At 40.8% G+C, this 19,127-nt stretch overlaps 1 protein-coding gene across 1 annotated transcript in view; it reads right to left on the bottom strand.

The window, feature by feature from the left end:
- LOC124711550 (histidine protein methyltransferase 1 homolog) overlaps positions 1-19,127 on the bottom strand; it is a 50,987-nt gene that overhangs the window by 25,105 nt on the left and 6,755 nt on the right. The window contains exons 2-3 of the mRNA XM_047241686.1: positions 13,335-13,507; positions 9,082-9,323 (exon numbers count right to left, since the gene is read on the bottom strand). Coding sequence (XP_047097642.1) covers positions 9,082-9,323; positions 13,335-13,507 — 415 coding nt within the window. The remainder of the gene's footprint in view (positions 1-9,081; positions 9,324-13,334; positions 13,508-19,127) is intronic.

Genomic DNA, 19,127 nt, shown 5'->3' with positions numbered 1-19,127 from the left:
TCAAGTTTGCAGCTGGCTTCTAGGATGATGTTCCTCAGTGTGTTCTCCAAGCAAGGGTTTGAGAGGTGGAGGACTTTGAAGAGAGATAGGAGCTGTTGGGAGTGGTGGTTACATGAAGTAGTGTAGAGATTCAGGACAAGTTGGGTAAGGGCTAAGGATTGAAGGTTCTGGAATTCCAGGAGAGACTGGTGGAAGGAGGAATTGCACCCAGAGATGGGAACTTTTAAGGTAAGCCCTTTAGGGGTAATTCCGAAGGTTAAGCAGGACTGGAGGAAAAGTATGTGAGATTGCAGTTTGGCTACAGTGAATGCATGTTTCCGGAATGAATGTAAATAATGTGGTATAGGATTAGGGTACATAGTGGGTAACTGGTGGGTAGGGAAATTAAATAACTAAAGTTGAGATAGTAATCATAAGAAGGAGTAAAACACGGAGGGAAGGACGAGAAGGAAAGAAATTGTGTGGGTAATGTTCAATACCAAAGGAAGACCAGTAAATAAGAAAAATACGGAAAAAGTTGACCAGACCAAGCAACTATGTCCAGATCAGGGGAAAAAAGAACACACGTAGCTCAAAAACAGAGAGAGCGAGTGGCGAAAAAAGATCGCGCGTGCCGCAAAATCGATCGCGCGTGCCGCAAAAGCGATCGCGCGAGCCGCAAAAAAGATCGCGGGTGGGGCAGAAATGTCCCAAAATATTTTCTTGTGGCAGAGAAAGATAGCCAATGGCACAAAAGTATCGCCAGCAACAAGAAATCGACGGAAATGGATGATACTGGTAGGTGTGGAAGAGATTGTTGGCAGTGATTGTTGGCTGGGAAACAGCGAATAACGAACGTTAAAACTATGGAATGTTGAATAAATAAATCAATAAATAAAAAAGAGAAGAGGACTATAAACGGAACAAGATAATAGGAGGAAGATGAAACTAGCACAGTTGGTGACGAAAATATTTATTTATGTATATATAAAACACTGAAGGAGAGAAAGTGTTAAGATGACAGACGTAAGTGATAGCTAACAAAAGGGACAAAACAATGAAGGATGTGGACCATATAGGTGATCTAAATGATTAATGGAAAATCTCATATAAGATGTGAAACAAATACTAACAAAGAGATAGAGGGGCTGGCCAGTACTTGCCTCAGCTCAGTACAGCCGATAGATACACATAAAACAGAACTGAAAATTTACATTCCTAGCTTTCAGAACTTTGTTCCTTCATCAGGGAGGAGAGAGGGGAAAAAAGGGAAGAAGGGAAAGTGGATTCAGTTACTCACAACCCAGGTTATGAAGCAACAGGGAAAGGTAAACAGGGAGGGTGCAAGGATGGAGGCATGGTTGTCAGAGGGAAGCCAAAGATATTCTACTGTAAGTACTGTGCCAGCTTCAACCAAAGAGGATGCATACAGAAGTAAAGAGGTATATAGTATAAAGATAAACACAACTATGTAGGATGAAAAGATGCGTGAATGGCTAAAGAGGAAAGGGAAAGAGGAGAAGACTGAAGAGTGAATGGGAGTGAGGTTGTTTAACGTAGGTTCAGTCCAGGGGGATGGCGGGATGAAAGGATGTGTTGGAGTGCAAGTTCCCATCTCCGCAGTTCAGAGGGACTGGTGTTGGGTGGGAGAAGCCAAATGGCACATACGGTGTAGCAGGTTCCTAGGTCCCTAGAATTATGCTGGAGGGCATGCTCCGCTACTGGGTATTGGGCATCTCCTAGGCGGACAGTTCGTCTGTGTCCGTTCATGCGCTCAGCCAGTTTGGTTGTTGTCATGCCAATGTAAAAGGCTGTGCAGTGCAGGCATGTCAGTTGATAAATGACATGTGTAGTTTCACACGTAGCCCTGCCTTGAATTGTGTATGTTTTACCAGTAGCGGGGCTGGAGTAGGTGGTTGTGGGGGGATGCATGGGGCAGGTTTTGCAGCGGGGTCGGTTACAGGGGTAGGAACCGCTGGGTAGAGAAGGTAGTGTGGGAATATTGTAGGGTTTAACAAGGATGTTACGGAGGTTAGGGGGGCGACGAAAGGCAACTCTGGGTGGTGTGGGGAGAATTTTGTCAAGGGATGATCTCATTTCAGGGGTTGACTTGAGAAAGTCATATCCCTGGCGGAGTAATTTGTTGATGTTTTCGAGGCCAGGATAATATTGGGTGACAAGGGGGATACTTCTGTGTGGTCTGGGGGTAGGAACATTGTTGTTGGATGGGGAGGAATGTATTGCTCGGGAAATCTGTTTGTGGACAAGGTCTGCAGGATAGTTGTGGGAGAGGAAAGCACTGGTCAGGTTATTGGTGTAGTTGTTGAGGGATTCGTCACTGGAGCAGATACGTTTGCCACGAATACCTAGGCTGTAGGGAAGGGAGCGTTTGATGTGGAAAGGATGGCAGCTATCAAAGTGAAGGTACTGTTGTTTGTTTGTGGGTTTGATATGGACATAGGTGTGGATGTGAGCTTCAACAAGATGAAGGTCAACATCCAGGAAGGTGGCTTGGGTTTTGGAGAAGGACCAGGTGAAATTCAGATTCGAAAAGGAGTTGAGGTTATGGAGGAAATTAAGGAGTGTTTCTTCACCATGAGTCCAGACCACAAAGATGTCATCTATAAACCTATACCAGGCCAGGGGAAGCAGCTGTTGGGTCTTCAGGAAAGCCTCCTCCATGCGGCCCATGAAGAGGTTGGCATAGGAGGGAGTCATCCTGGTTCCCATGGCCGTTCCCCTGATTTGTTTGTAGGTCTGGCCTTCAAAAGTGAAGTAATTATGGGTGAGGATGAAGTTGGTAAGTGTGATAAGGAACGAGGTTTTTGGAAGATCTTCGGGTGGGCGTTGGGAGAGGTAGTGCTCAAGGGCAGAGAGACCATGGGTATGTGGGATGTTTGTGTAAAGGGATGTAGCATCTATGGTGACAAGAAAGGTTTCAGGTGGGAGAGGAGTGGGAATGGTTTTGAGGCGTTCTAGGAAGTGGTTTGTGTCTTTGATGTAGGATGGGAGTCTGCGGGTGATAGGTTGTAGGTGCTGGTCTACCAGAGCTGAGATACGTTCGGTTGGGGATTTGAAGCCTGCTACAATGGGACGGCCAGGATGGTTCTCTTTGTGGATTTTGGGTAATAGGTAGAAGGTAGGGGTACGTGGCTCAGGTGGAGTGAGTAAGTCTATGGAAGCCGTTGTGAGGCCTTGTGAGGGACCTTGGATTTTTAGGATTTTTTGCAGCTCAGTCTGGATGGAGGGAATGGGATCCTGGGTAACAGCTTTGTAGGTTGAGGTGTCAGAGAGTTGCCGCAGTCCTTCTGCCACATACTCCACACAGTCTCTCTGCCCTTGAGCACTACCTCTCCCAACGCCCACCCGAAGATCTTCCAAAAACCTCGTTCCTTATCACACTTACCAACTTCATCCTCACCCATAATTACTTCACTTTTGAAGGCCAGACCTACAAACAAATCAGGGGAACGGCCATGGGAACCAGGATGGCTCCCTCCTATGCCAACCTCTTCATGGGCCGCATTGAGGAGGCTTTCCTGAAGACCCAACAGCTGCTTCCCCTGGCCTGGTATAGGTTTATAGATGACATCTTTGTGGTCTGGACTCATGGTGAAGAAACACTCCTTAATTTCCTCCATAACCTCAACTCCTTTTCGAATCTGAATTTCACCTGGTCCTTCTCCAAAACCCAAGCCACCTTCCTGGATGTTGACCTTCATCTTGTTGAAGCTCACATCCACACCTATGTCCATATCAAACCCACAAACAAACAACAGTACCTTCACTTTGATAGCTGCCATCCTTTCCACATCAAACGCTCCCTTCCCTACAGCCTAGGTATTCGTGGCAAACGTATCTGCTCCAGTGACGAATCCCTCAACAACTACACCAATAACCTGACCAGTGCTTTCCTCTCCCACAACTATCCTGCAGACCTTGTCCACAAACAGATTTCCCGAGCAATACATTCCTACCCATCCAACAACAATGTTCCTACCCCCAGACCACACAGAAGTATCCCCCTTGTCACCCAATATTATCCTGGCCTCGAAAACATCAACAAATTACTCCGCCAGGGATATGACTTTCTCAAGTCAACCCCTGAAATGAGATCATCCCTTGACAAAATTCTCCCCACACCACCCAGAGTTGCCTTTCGTCGCCCCCCTAACCTCCGTAACATCCTTGTTAAACCCTACAATATTCCCACACTACCTTCTCTACCCAGCGGTTCCTACCCCTGTAACCGACCCCGCTGCAAAACCTGCCCCATGCATCCCCCCACAACCACCTACTCCAGCCCCGCTACTGGTAAAACATACACAATTCAAGGCAGGGCTACGTGTGAAACTACACATGTCATTTATCAACTGACATGCCTGCACTGCACAGCCTTTTACATTGGCATGACAACAACCAAACTGGCTGAGCGCATGAACGGACACAGACGAACTGTCCGCCTAGGAGATGCCCAATACCCAGTAGCGGAGCATGCCCTCCAGCATAATTCTAGGGACCTAGGAACCTGCTACACCGTATGTGCCATTTGGCTTCTCCCACCCAACACCAGTCCCTCTGAACTGCGGAGATGGGAACTTGCACTCCAACACATCCTTTCATCCCGCCATCCCCCTGGACTGAACCTACGTTAAACAACCTCACTCCCATTCACTCTTCAGTCTTCTCCTCTTTCCCTTTCCTCTTTAGCCATTCACGCATCTTTTCATCCTACATAGTTGTGTTTATCTTTATACTATATACCTCTTTACTTCTGTATGCATCCTCTTTGGTTGAAGCTGGCACAGTACTTACAGTAGAATATCTTTGGCTTCCCTCTGACAACCATGCCTCCATCCTTGCACCCTCCCTGTTTACCTTTCCCTGTTGCTTCATAACCTGGGTTGTGAGTAACTGAATCCACTTTCCCTTCTTCCCTTTTTTCCCCTCTCTCCTCCCTGATGAAGGAACAAAGTTCCGAAAGCTAGGAATGTAAATTTTCAGTTCTGTTTTATGTGTATCTATCGGCTGTACTGAGCTGAGGTAAGTACTGGCCAGCCCCTCTATCTCTTTGTTAGTATTTGTTTCACATCTTATGTTATTCATTATCAGACCTACTCCTTCATTATCCCTATTCGAATTTGTATTTTTGGTCCTGTGCTCAACTGACCAAAAGTAATAATATGAGAAGGGAAGTTGTCACTCACCATACAACGGAGATGCTGAGTCGCAGATAGGCACAACAAAAAGACACTCACAATTTTAGCTTTCGGCTGTTAAGGTCTTCGTCAACAATAGACAGACATATAAGTGCGTGCGTGTGTGTGTGTGTGTGTGTGTGTGTGTGTGTGTGTGTGTGTGTGTGTGTGTGTACTGTTGACGAAGGCCTTAAAAAGGCTGAAAGCTATTGTGAGAGTCTTTTTGTTGTGTCTATCTGTGACTCAGCATCTCTGCTTTATGGTGAGTGGCAACTTTCCTTCTCATAATATTGTTACATTCAATCCTGGATTTTCCATTGTTTGACCATAAGTAATGGTCTTCCTGCCATCGGACTTCAAAAATTGTCACTAAACCTAAGTTCAAGCTATCTATTTCCCTTTTTAAATTCTCCAACATACCTCCACAATTAATGGATCTCTCACTTCACACTGCAACTCATCGATTCCCAGTGTTTTTTTTTATTTTTTTTTTTTTAAAAAAAAACCACAATGACATACTTCTGAGTAGTCCTGCCCAGAGATCTGAATGTGGAACTATTTTACCATGGAATATTTTAACCAAAAGAATGTCATCAGTATTAAGTCTTGCAGTAGGGCTGCACGACCAGTCTTGCAGTAGAGCTGCACGACCTCAGGAAAAGCAGTGGCTGTAGGTTCAAACTGTTGCTCCTGCAAATACAGCAAAGGCCGCTTGCCCTTCTGCAGCAACCTCGAGTTAGTCTGGCCTCTCCACACATACTCCTCTGTTCTGGTTGTATCTACAGTACAGTTATCTGTTTTGTTCGGGTACACATGCCACCCTGCTTCATGGGGCCATTGGTGTAGATTCACAAGGCCACTGGTAAAGGCAGAGGGGGTTTGTAAACATAACCTTTGTACAATAAGGGCACAGAATACAGCGTTTACAGTAAGGAAAGCAGAGGGTGGTTCCTTTGATTTGCATCAGACACCATATTGAAACCGAGTAAACACTATGGCTAGAACTAGACATCTTTTCGAAGTGGAAGTAATCTAACTGACTAAATGAAAACTTTCATGAAGGGAAACACTAATGAAACAAGTTTTGGTACATCTTTAGTTAAAAACTCATCACCTGAGCTTTTAAATTAATTACTATTCACATGTGGAAGTTGTAAACTGCCATTGCTTTTTAGCTTCAGATGACGATAAGCTACTTCTGTTTTGTAAACATTGGTCTTTTTCTTCACACACATAATAAAACTAAGAAAGTACAAAGTTGTATACTAGTGCTGTTACATTGATGACGTAACTGCCTGACTGATGAACCACAAACACACATAGAACTTCTACACAATGAAATAAACAACTTACACCAAAAACTTCAAATCATAATATAAACAGAAACAGACAGCACACTAAATTTTCTGGATCTCACCATATAAAAATCAAACAAAACCTATGACTTCATGATGTTCACGAAACCAACAGCCACAAGTACCACCATTCACAATCTATCAAACCTCCTGGTGGCACACAAAGAAAGCAAGCTACAGATTCATGCTCGACAGGCTGAACTTAACACCCATAAGCAAACAGTTACACACGGGTGCTAAACACAATAAAGCAAATAGCAGAGGAAAATGTTTACAAGTCCCATACAACATGTAAATTAAACCAACAAATTTGTAAACGGAAAAAGAATGAATGCACCATACACACACAAAACCTTACACAACATAATACACAAACAATGACCACATACAAGACACAACACAACAGCATCACACACACAAAACAAAATGGCACATACTCACCTACAATAACAAAATTGTCCACAGAATAGGTAACATATTGAAGAAACAGGGATTTCAAACAGAATACAGGACAGACAACACAACACACAAAAAACTCATAACACAGCAGACAGCCACAAATAAATTCAACAGATCAGGAATATATGAACTCACATGCAACACTTGCCAATAGTATACATAGGACAAACATGCAGGCACTTTAAAACAAGATACTCAGAACACCTCAGAGCCTCAAAAAGTAACAGCACCCATAGCACATTTGCTGACCACCTAACAGCCCATAACCACCATCCATCTACAATAGCAAAAAGACTTAAAAATACTAATAAAATCCATCCAAAGCCTATGCCACAACTCTCTGTAAAGGCACCTTATTTAAAACATTAAAGGAACTTAGGCAACACAAATAGCAGATAAAGGAGCTTACACGCACGCACGCACACATACACACAAAAGGGACAGAAAAAAGTAAACAATTAAAATTCTGCACCAGACTCACTCGGGAACAAATGATCGCCAATGGGGTTAGGACACACAACAACATCGTGTACATCGCATTTCGCGAAGAGGAAAGGCAATTACAAAATCAAAAATATGCAAAGTATATTTAATATGTGCATGCAGTGGCCTCAGAATGAATAAGAAGAAGGACTAGTCACAACAAAATGTGAATAACATACATCAAGGGATAGGTTAACTCAATGATAAAATTCATGTTTACATTGTTTGGTTTGCAGATGACAAGCTAGTCCTGCAAACCTATATAATGTAAAATCAAGGTAAAAACAAAACAAACAAAAATACTGTCTTTGGGCCTCATTTTGTTACATCAGTTACAATCTAAAATTTGTTCACTTTTGCAGTTGTCCAATAAACAAAACACACTTATGATGGCACAGAGGTGCTGAAACATATTAGGGCAATAAGAAAAAACAGTGTTTTGCATAAAAGAACCTATATCCCATAATAAGGAACAAGTTTCTGATATGTTGCAGCAGAACAAAAAGACAAAAAAACTTACGCTGTTTTGTAACTTTGCTGCCAAGGATCACATTAAGTTTAAGTATTACATACTGTAACACAACATAAAGCAACTACTAAAAATCTGAAATCTATGTTAAACGGTGATAAATGTCTCTTCAACAGGCATTATGTACCAAAGCAAAACACGTGAATGACAAGAATAACTTTTTCTTTTCTTGTGCAACTATGACTAGACAAAGGGACACAATGATAAGATATGTGTTAAGACATCAGGAAATAATTTCCATAGTACTAAAGGGAGGCATAGAAGACAAAACAGTATGGTAAGACAGAGAGTAAATGTATCCAACAAATAAATGATGAAGCTGGGTGAAAGGGCTACTCTGAGAAGACTGATGAATTTGGGTTCATTTAATCACAGTAAGTGTGTTATAGACATACTGCTATAGACATGCTCCTGTAATTCCAGTGAGAGTGCTAAAATAATGACACTGTTCATCATGAAAAAGAGTAATTTTTAAAATCTGAGAACACTACCCCCCTAAGGGGAGGAAACAAACAAGTTATTATACCTCACACACATGTCACAAGATGAAAATTAAGTTAAAATTAAAGAAATTCATGTTCATACACAGACTGTGCATCTTTTGTGAACAGAGGGGAAATAATGACACTTGTTCACAATATACCCTCCACATCACACCATTTGGTATTTTGCAGGACATAAATGTAGATGTAATGTTTTATCCCAGATGCCTCTTTGGTCATCAACAATTATGATTGTGGTTATCATACTGTTAAATGAAAGGAAAAAAAAACAAAACAGAAAGATATCAATACAAATAGTTCTAAAACCTAATCAATATGCTAGACATTCCAGTTATGTAAAGATCTTCAATATAGTTTAACATGGACTCCAAACAACATTCATACAAAAATGATGCCAGAAATGAAAGGAATAACAAGCAACAGAAAAAAATCATACAACAGACTGCGGACTGAACCTTACATAAGCACAAACACAAACACACACACAAAATCATATACTAATTTCTAATGCTTCATTAAATATAATTTGATACATTAAAGGTTTTATTTATTATATTTTAGAAATTGAAGGATACACAGTTCCATTACTGTTCAGTGTCTTCTTAAATACTGAGCATAGTTTCTGCTGATTTTGTGGATTATATATTGTTTCAGACGACAAAATTATGTCATATTTCTGTCCTTCCTTAACCAATTGTAAGAATGACTCCCAATCTCCACTGAAGAATCTGCACAATTTAAGTTTATTTTTCCATTCCTTGTGTGGGAAGTTCAACATGATATTTTGAATTGTTACTGAAGAAAGCACACTCTTATTCTGAAATTGCAATAAAAAAATGCAGAACAGTGAACAAATTACTCAAGGAAGTACAAACACAAAAAAATGTAAACAATTGTTAAAATTATAACACTTGTTATTTGTTTCTACACTGGTCCAGTAATCAATTAAAAATATTGTTCCAGCAATTTAAAACTCCAGAGACCCATCTTGCTCATTTCCTCTTTCCAGATACAGTATTAGTGTTTGTCAACTACTCAAGAATGTGGACACAAAGGTTCAATTATTCTTACGTAAGTTCCTGTTAATCTATCCAAGATATGACATAATATCCAACTTAACTTTGGCATTTGCAGAAACTACTTTTATTCTGATATTACAAGAGAATGATACCTGTAAATGTTTGGCTGCACAAGCCCTATCTGCTAATGTTAAGCAACAATCACTTAACTGACATTTTAAGCGATACAATAGTCACTAATATTTATTGATATATGACCATGGTAGTTTTTTGCACCAGATTATCAAATTAAAAATGCAATGAATAAGAGGAGTTTTGTGCTGTTTGGTCATCTGAATGGCTACCTCGAAGGTTATTACACTTCCATGAACTCTAGTGCCACCAAGACAAGCAATACATGACACTTACAGCACTCTTGACGGGGAGAGGAATAAACTTTGAGATTTCAACCATTCAAATAGCCACAACAACAGCACATAAATACCTTCAATCTATGATACAAACCATCAACAGAACATATAACTGTAACAGCAATGACAGAGAGGGAAAAGGATTTATTAAGTGTGCTATGCTTGGTATTTTGAAACAATTTCAAGCAATGCAAATATGAAGTATCATTAAAAACCATATACCATAAACGACACAAAAGAGAATTTACAGCATTTGTAACAAATTTTTGGCAATTTTGTAGGAGGAAAAGATGTCTTATCATATTTTTAGGATGGTCAAAATGTTTGTTAATGTGACACAAAATAAATTACCCCACTTAATTAAAATTAGAACAGCTCTTTGCAAAAGTTGCTGGAAATGTTCACTATTGACACTGATGTAGTGTTGTGTGCAACTTATCAAACTATAGGATATGCTTTTAGAAGCTGTATCCAAGGGCTGGCAGCAACAGCATTTTCATTTTTCTTCTGTAGCTTCCAGTTTGTGGGGTTTATAAGAGTGCATCTGACCCTTTAAACTGCTGCACAGAAACCAACTGCAGGAAGAAAGAACAGTCAATATTGGAAGAGAGGGTAATTTTACTGTCTTTGCTGACTGTCCTCACTTCACCAAGCACTTCATGGGCTCACACATGTACAGTTGGTGCCATTGCTTCATCTTTTTGAAAATATCTATACAAGCATTCACTGATCTGTGGCAGGCTCATGTTATGCGTTGGATTAAACCTTGATAGCTATTCTGTGTTTAGTCTCCCGCGGTTATGGCGATTATGCCGTTATCCTCTCTCTCCGCGAGTGGCAGCAGCAGTGTGGATTGATATTTGCACATTGTATTATCTTTGACCTGGCGCTTATAGTTTCCGGCTGTGCTGTGTGGGAGCAGTTGGTCGGTTGGCACAGAACAGTGAGGAAATCTCAGCGGCGCGTAGTTTGGCCGAGGCCGCTGGCAGTGTCCACATATGGTCGGAGTGTGTGGAGCTGTTCCCATTGCTACGAGGTCCTTGGCTCACCGATCCAGGACACGAAAGTTGAGTTTTAACTTAATCTACCAGCAAGTTGTGACTGTTCACACTATGTCATTTCGATTTCGTTGTCGGCTGTTGGGACATTCCCGCAAACAACAATGTGTGTTTTCAAGTTGGCAAATTTTAGCCACCCTCCGATGGAGTTTAAGTGTGCTTGGTTATTTTGAATTGAAGTGCACCAGCGGAATCTTCTGCCTTGTGGCTGTTGACGTTCCGGTTACCTGCCCTGGCCGTTGATGTAAATTCAGGCAGTGTATTTTCCTCATCATGTTGTCACTGTCCAGCGAGTGAGTAGTTTGACAACTAAATTTATAATTGGTTGCGGGCGTCAATACCTTGTACGTTGTTCCATTGAACTACCTGTTGTGTGCTGGTTGTGTGGAGCGGAGGTTATCTTGTCGGTGGGTCCATTGATGCCTATTGGTTGGGTTGTCGCCAGATCAAGAATGGATGGGCCGACTGCTTGTCTCACCTAAACGAGCATTAGTGTTTGAATTCAAGGTCGACCCTCAGAAACTTCTGAGTGCCGTTGGGTGTACTGCCTTTTCTAATTTGTTCTTGTTGTTTGTATTTGTATGGCTTCTAGCCGATTTTTAAATTAAGGTTGTTTTGCCCTTAAGGCGTAAGATTGTTTGGGCCTTCAGCCTAATTGAAAGAACTGATTTACGATAAGGCCTTCTGCCTTTTAAATTTCTGATTTTGGTTTGAGTCTTAAGTTATTGGCTTTCAGCCAATTTTAAATTAAAGTGGTCTTGCCCTTAAGGCATGAGATTGTATGGCGCATTCAGCCGGTAAATTAATACTGTGGTTTTTTTATTTATTTTTCTTGACTTGTAATGTTTGGTCAAATAAATAAAGTTTTATGTTCGAGTGTAACTGACAGCTGCTTATTTTGTCCCCTTTCCACAATTTAAACTGCCTGTCCAGTCCTGCGGGTTTCAGGGTGTCTCATTCATCTTCAGTCAGCTGATCCTTGACTGGACCAAAGCAGATTCTGAACATACCACTAGTATTAATAGTTTGGTGAAACAATCAGACACACTATACACTACACTATACTACATCTTCATTCAGAAACTAATAGCAGGAATGAACTGGCACAAGTTGGTCTGAAAGTTTTAATACTTTGTCAACAGAAAACTTACAAGGATGAAGACACAGGTTCTTTTCAGTATTTTCCTAATGTGATAATCTTTTAATTCCAATAGGCATAGCTACACAGAAGAATGCTGAAGATTGGATGGGTAGATCACATAACTAATGAGGAAGTATTGAATAGGATTGGGGAGAAGAGATGTTTGTGGCACAACTTGACCAGAAGAAGGGATCGGTTGGTAGGACATGTTCTGAGGCATCAAGGGATCACCAATTTAGTATTGGAGGGCAGCGTGGAGGGTAAAAATCGTAGAGGGAGACCAAGAGATGAATACACTAAGCAGATTCAGAAGGATGTAGGTTGCAGTAGGTACGGGGAGATGAAAAAGCTTGCACAGGATAGAGTAGCATGGAGAGCTGCATCAAACCAGTCTCAGGACTGAAGACCACAACAACAACAACAACAGGCATAGCTAATCAATATTATGATTTCCGTGGGATTTTCTGCAGGCTATATTTCATCTAACCAATGTTTCGTGATGTCAGATCCGTTTTAGCTACAGCTTTTGTTCAATTCTGGTTTTTACCATTTTGCCACTAAGTTTTCCTTGCAGATTTTCACGGAGGTTTTTAACGACACTCTTCCACCCTTAAACTCTTGCAGTATACCATGAATATAATAACTTGGTGAATGAACAAATAAAATAATGTTATGATTGCAGTGGCGGGGAACAGTGTTATCAGTGTGCAGCCAGCCACACTTAACAAGGCTCTGCATGTACCTACAAAATGGCCGATGTCTACAGCAAGCATGTGGTACGAAAGAAAGAACTACAATTGGCTGGCTGCTGGCCCCTACAACTTGATGCATCACAATATGATTTAAAAAGTTATTATAATAAAAATACAACACTTCAACATTACTTCCACAGTTTGAACTTAACAATGAGCACACACTGTTTTATCAGCAACACTATTTTTTGTCCATTTCAACACATCACTAACACATCTGCAGCTATGATTCGAACAGCCTGTAGCTGTCACATGTCTACATATGCACCCATCTCACACGCTGATGTGCCAAATGCTGCTCCCGCAACTAGTTGGGTCCATCGCACTTTCTAATCATTCATCACTGTTTCTAATATTCTCATGAAATGCCAGGACAATTTTTGGACCAGTTTTACTTTTGCCATCCTGTAACAGTGAAATAAAATGAAGACAGACACAGCATACTCACATAATCTTGAAAGTGAACTCTGGCTCCTTTCTGCAATGCAAAAATGCCCAGTATACCATGTCCACATCCGAGATCCAGAACATCTTTCCCATCAAAATCAATTTTTGCATCTTTTATTTCATTCTCAAGGTATCTGACTAAATCAAATGTACATTCCCATACCTTCAGCCCACCTAAAACACAAATAACAAAGCAAGCAATACAGAAATTGTAAAATTAAGCATTTGCAGCTGGAGATAAGAGCACGTCAGCTACTAAAGAGAGTAATATTTTCTGAATTTTGACTGCATCCTAAAATATATACATTGATTGACCTGCTTTCTCACTGGCTTCCTACCAGGAAGTTTCAAATCTGCACACTCTCCACTGAAGAATGAAAATTCATTCTGGAAACAATGCCCCAGGCTGTGGCTAAGTCACATTTATACAGCATCCTTTTATCCAGGAGTGCTTGACTCACAAGGTATGGGGATAAAACCATTAAGTTTAGAAGGTAGGAGAAGAGGTACTGAGGGAGTTAAACTGTGGGGACAGGTCATAAGTTGTGTTTGGATAGGTTAGTTGCTACAGCGTTTGCCCACAAAAGGCAAAGGTCCCAGGTTCTAGCCCATGACTGACACAGGCAGGAAGTTTCAACTCAGTGCACAATCCACTGCAGAGTGAAAATTATACTTCAGATTTCCTTTGGTTGATGTTGTCTTTAGTACTAAGAAGAAAACCCATTCAACATTCACACTAACATGCGGTCGCACATCCACACTGTTTTGTCAGTATTGGTGATGTATTTTTCTCAACAGAAATTTAAAAGCATCAAATATATATTCACCTGTAATTCTGTGGCTGCTAACTAGAAAGTGTGAATCTTCTGTCAGTTACTATACCAGATGACAAACTGGTGACTGCCTCTTCATTACAGAAAATCAAATGAAATTGAATATCCATGAAAGATCACAGCTCATACTAAAACTGGTAAAAAGTACACTTTCTTTTTCAAATACAGATGTGCCAAAAGTGCACAACATATAAAACAGAATCAAGTTGACAGAGGAATTCATCGAAGTAAAAAATTAATGATATGTAGGATGACCAAGTCATTACTGATAAATTAGACCAGAACAGAGAAACATTCGTTGACTATCCATGTCAATACTAAGAGGAAAAATAGGTGAGATACATATTTTGCATTATAAGTTAAGCAGTAAATGGAAATCTGGGAATCCAATAAGAAAATATATCTTGGAGAAAAAAGTTTACTTGTAACCAAATGAAGGGTACAGTTATACACCAACTGGTGAAAACAACAAAACCAAACAATGTATTGCAGACAAAGCAAGAACTAAAAATGTCTGTACAAAAAGCCAAGCTAAAAATAATTGCAATAATCTTTAGAAGTAACACAAGTCTCATAACAGTGGTGCATGCAATTAGTACAGATATGAGCCAGTTTTACTTACAGTCATGTTCTTTGTGCATTGTAGAGCAAAATGATATCCATACACAATTATCTTACTCTCCTAACACAATTTTAGGAATTTTTATTATGGTTAAACTTTAGAACAAGGTATGTAGTTGTAGGAGATTTTTTACTGTTCCTGTTTATTCAGTTGTTGCGGAAATCTTTGTTTCTTGCAAAAATATTCTGTGTCTGTGATTATGATGTGTTTGTAATAGCTGAACTAGTTAAATGACACCATATGTTTTAAAAAGATGTTGAGATACATATGGCTTGAAGTTCAGGTCCACGCCACTGTTCTGCCAAGTTGACAACACTACTGACATGCTGTACGATAAATGGATAGAATTCGTGAACACTGACCCTGACTATAGCTATGATCAAACACATGTGGAAGAATAAATCTTTGGAACCACACAGTAAAATTTTAGTGCACAATGGTTTGCATTTTTCGTTGATGATTATCTTCCCGATGAATAAATATTCTCATTAGTAACAATCCTACAATGAAGAATGGAGAACCGCAACTGCTCTTTTTCTTCATTATGCAGATTATATGTATTTTATTTGTCCTCATGACTTGGAGGCAATGCAGTAGTTTACAAATCATTGGAATTATATACATCCCAACACAGAGATTACAATGAAGATTCAGAAGTGAGGAAACCTGACTTCCTTAGACATTATAGTATAAACTGTATGGACACTTGTAAAAAATATAGTTTGGGAGGGGTAGTGGTGTGGGAACCTGGGATGGAGGGGGAGGGGCTGTTATTTCATAGGCTGGGGTGTTCTGATGATGTTTTAATGCGGTGAGCATATGGACGAAGGTGGTATTGGTTGCATTAATTGATGAATATATTGAAGAGGGGTCCACAATTGTTTCATTTATTGTCATCTTAGAGGGATTTACGGACTAGCAGTTTCAGCGTTTGTCAAAGACTTTTAATGTTGCATGCCCCACACTGCCATAGACTTCAGCATTTAATTGTAAATCATTGGTCTGAGTTTAAACATTTACTGCTGGAGGCTTGCACAAGAAAAATAAAAGATTACTGGAGAGGGGGCGGGGGGGGGGGGGGGCAGTTAAATCAATGATAGGGAGGGAGACAATTCACTCTTCTACACTGTAGTCACATTTACATGAGTACATTTGGGTAAGTACTGCTGGAGGAAGAGTTTGCCAGATACTTTTTGCGTTATTTTTTTTTTTTTTTTTTTTTTTTTGTCATCAGTCTACTGACTGGTTTGATGTGGCCCACCATGAATTCCTTTCCTGTGCTAACCTCTACATCTCAGAGTAGCACTTGCAACCTACGTCCTCAATTATTTGCTTGACGTATTCCAATCTCTGTCTTCCTCTACAGTTTTTGCCCTCTACAGCTCCCTCTAGTACTATGCAAGTCATTCCCTCATGTCTTAGCAGATGTCCTATCATCCTGTCCCTTCTCTTTATCAGTGTTTTCCACATATTCCCTTCCTCTCTGAGTAGAACCTCCTCATTCCTTACCTTATCAATCCACCTAATTTTCAACATTCGTCTATAGCACCACATCTCAAATGCTTCGATTCTCTTCTGTTCCAGTTTTCCCACAGTCCATGTTTCACTACCATACAATGCTGTACTCCAGACGTACATCCTCAGAAATTTCTTCCTCAAATTAAGACCGGTATTTGATATTAGTAGACTTCTCTTGGCCAGAAATGCCTTTTTTGCCATAGCGAGTCTGCTTTTGATGTCCTCCTTGCTCCGTCCGTCATTGGTTATTTTACCGCCTAGGTAGCAGAATTCCTTAACTTCATTGACTTCGTGACCATCAATCCTGATGTTAAGTTTCTCGCTGTTCTCATTTCTACTACTTCTCATTACCTTCGTCTTCCTCCGATTTACTCTCAAACCATACTGTGTACTCATTAGACTGTTCATTCCGTTCAGCAGATCATTTAATTCTTCTTCACTTTCACTCAGGATAGCAATGTCATCAGCGAATCGTATCATTTTTTGTGGCGGTGTTCGTAGCGACAAACACTTGGCTGTAGAAATGGCTTACGAAGTCACCGCCACACTTTTAATAGCGGGCCGACCGGTCCGCTGGAACAGTAAACAGAAAGATGAAACCCCAAACACTCTGATTAAATAAGTCGGTACTTATCTTTATTCATGAAGATACAGAAACACAGTAGTGAACTCGGTGTCTACAGAAATCTGTCTAGTTCGAGTCGGAGCGGCTAGGTCAGCGTCGGCTGACGACAAACAACAACTCTGCTGCGATGAACACACAACTGACTAGCAAGTACACAATTCGGTGGCGAGTATACAACTGAGCGGCGAATACAGAACTGTCCTAGCGCTCGCGACTCCAGCGCTTAAGAACCCAGAAGCCAGCGGTGGCGCGCGCAGACTTGCGGCGATTTGCTGTCTCGCTGGCGCTGCTTATGCGGACGGCGTCCGGACTTTGATGCTGCCAACCTTTTGGCAGCGGGCTCGGGTGGCATTACTGGCTAGGACATAACATCATTGATATCCTTTCACCCTGTATTTTTATTCCACTCCCGAACCTTTCTTTTATTTCCATCATTGCTTCCTCGATGTACAGATTGAAGAGTAGGGGCGAAAGGCTACAGCCTTGTCTTACACCCTTCTTAATACGAGCACTTCGTTCTTGGTCGTCCACTCTTATTATTCCCTCTTGGTTTTTGTACATATTGTATATGACCCATCTCTCCCTATAGCTTACCCCTACTTTTTTCAGAATCTCAAACAGCTTGCACCATTTTATATTGTTGAACACTTTTTCCAGGTCGACAAATCCTATGAAAGTATCTTGATTTTTCTTTAGCCTTGCTCCCATTATTAGCCGTAATGTCAGAATTGCCTCTCTCGTCCCTTTACTTTTCCTAAAGCCAAACTGATCGTCACCTAGCGCATGCTCAATTTTCTTTTCCATTCTTCTGTATATTATTCTTGTAAGCAGCTTCGATGCATGAGCTGTTAAGCTGATTGTGCGATAATTCTCGCACTTGTCAACTCTTGCCGTCTTCGGAATTGTGTGGATGATGCTTTTCCGAAAGTCAGGTGGTATGTCGCCAGACTCATATATTCTACACACCAACGTGAATAGTCATTTTGTTACCACCTCCCCCAATGATTTTAGAAATTCTGATGGAATGTTATCTATCCCTTCTGCCTTATTTGACCGTAAGTCCTCCAAAGCTCTTTTAAATTCCGATTCTAATACTGGATCCCCTATCTCTTCTAAATCGACTCCTGTTTCTTCTTCTATCACATCAGACAAATCTTCACCCTCATAGAGGCTTTCAATGTATTCTTTCCACTTATCTGCTCTCTCCTCTGCATTTAACAGTGGAATTCCCGTTGCACTCTTAATGTTACCACCGTTGCTTTTAATGTCACCAAAGGTTGTTTTGACTTTCCTGTATGCTGAGTCTGTCCTTCCGACAATCATATCTTTTTCAATGTCTTCACATTTTTCCTACAGCCATTTCGTCTCAGCTTCCCAGCACTTCCTATTTATTTCATTCCTCAGCGACTTGTATTTCCGTATTCCTGATTTTCCCGGAACATGTTTGTACTTCCTCCTTTCATCAATCAACTGAAGTATTTCTTCTGTTACCCATGGTTTCTTCGCAGCTACCTTCTTTGTACCTATGTTTTCCTTCCCATCTTCTGTGATGGCCCTTTTTAGAGATGTTCATTCCTCTTCAACTGTACTGCCTACTGCACTATTCCTTATTGCTGTATCTATCAAACGTATCTCGTCATTCCTTAGTACTTCCGTATCCCACTTCTTTGCGTATTGATTCTTCCTGACTAATGTCTTGAACTTCAGCCTACTCTTCATCACTACTATATTGTGATCTGAGTCTATATCTGCTCCTGGGTACGCCTTACAATCCAGTATCTGATTTCGGAATCTCTGTCTGACCATGATGTAATCTAATTGAAATCTTCCCGTATCCCCCGGCCTTTTCCAAGTATACCTCCTCCTCTTGTGATCCTTGAACAGGGTATTCGCTATTACTAGCTGAAACTTGTTACAGAACTCAATTAGTCTTTCTCCTCTTTCATTCCTTGTCCCAAGCCCATATTCTCCTGTAACCTTTTCTTCTACTCCTTCCCCTACAGCTGCATTCCAGTCGCCCATGACTATTAGATTTTCGTCCCCCTTTACATACTGCGTTACCCTTTCAATATCCTCATACACTTTCTCTATCTGTTCATCTTCAGCTTGCGACGTCGGCATGTATACCTGAACTATCGCTGTCGGTGTTGGTCTGCTGTCGATTCTGACTAGAACAACCCGGTCATTGAACTGTTC

The sequence above is a fragment of the Schistocerca piceifrons genome, chromosome 8, assembly GCF_021461385.2.
Source record: "Schistocerca piceifrons isolate TAMUIC-IGC-003096 chromosome 8, iqSchPice1.1, whole genome shotgun sequence".
NCBI lineage: Eukaryota > Metazoa > Arthropoda > Insecta > Orthoptera > Acrididae > Schistocerca > Schistocerca piceifrons.
This window is presented reverse-complemented; position numbering and strand designations above follow the sequence as displayed.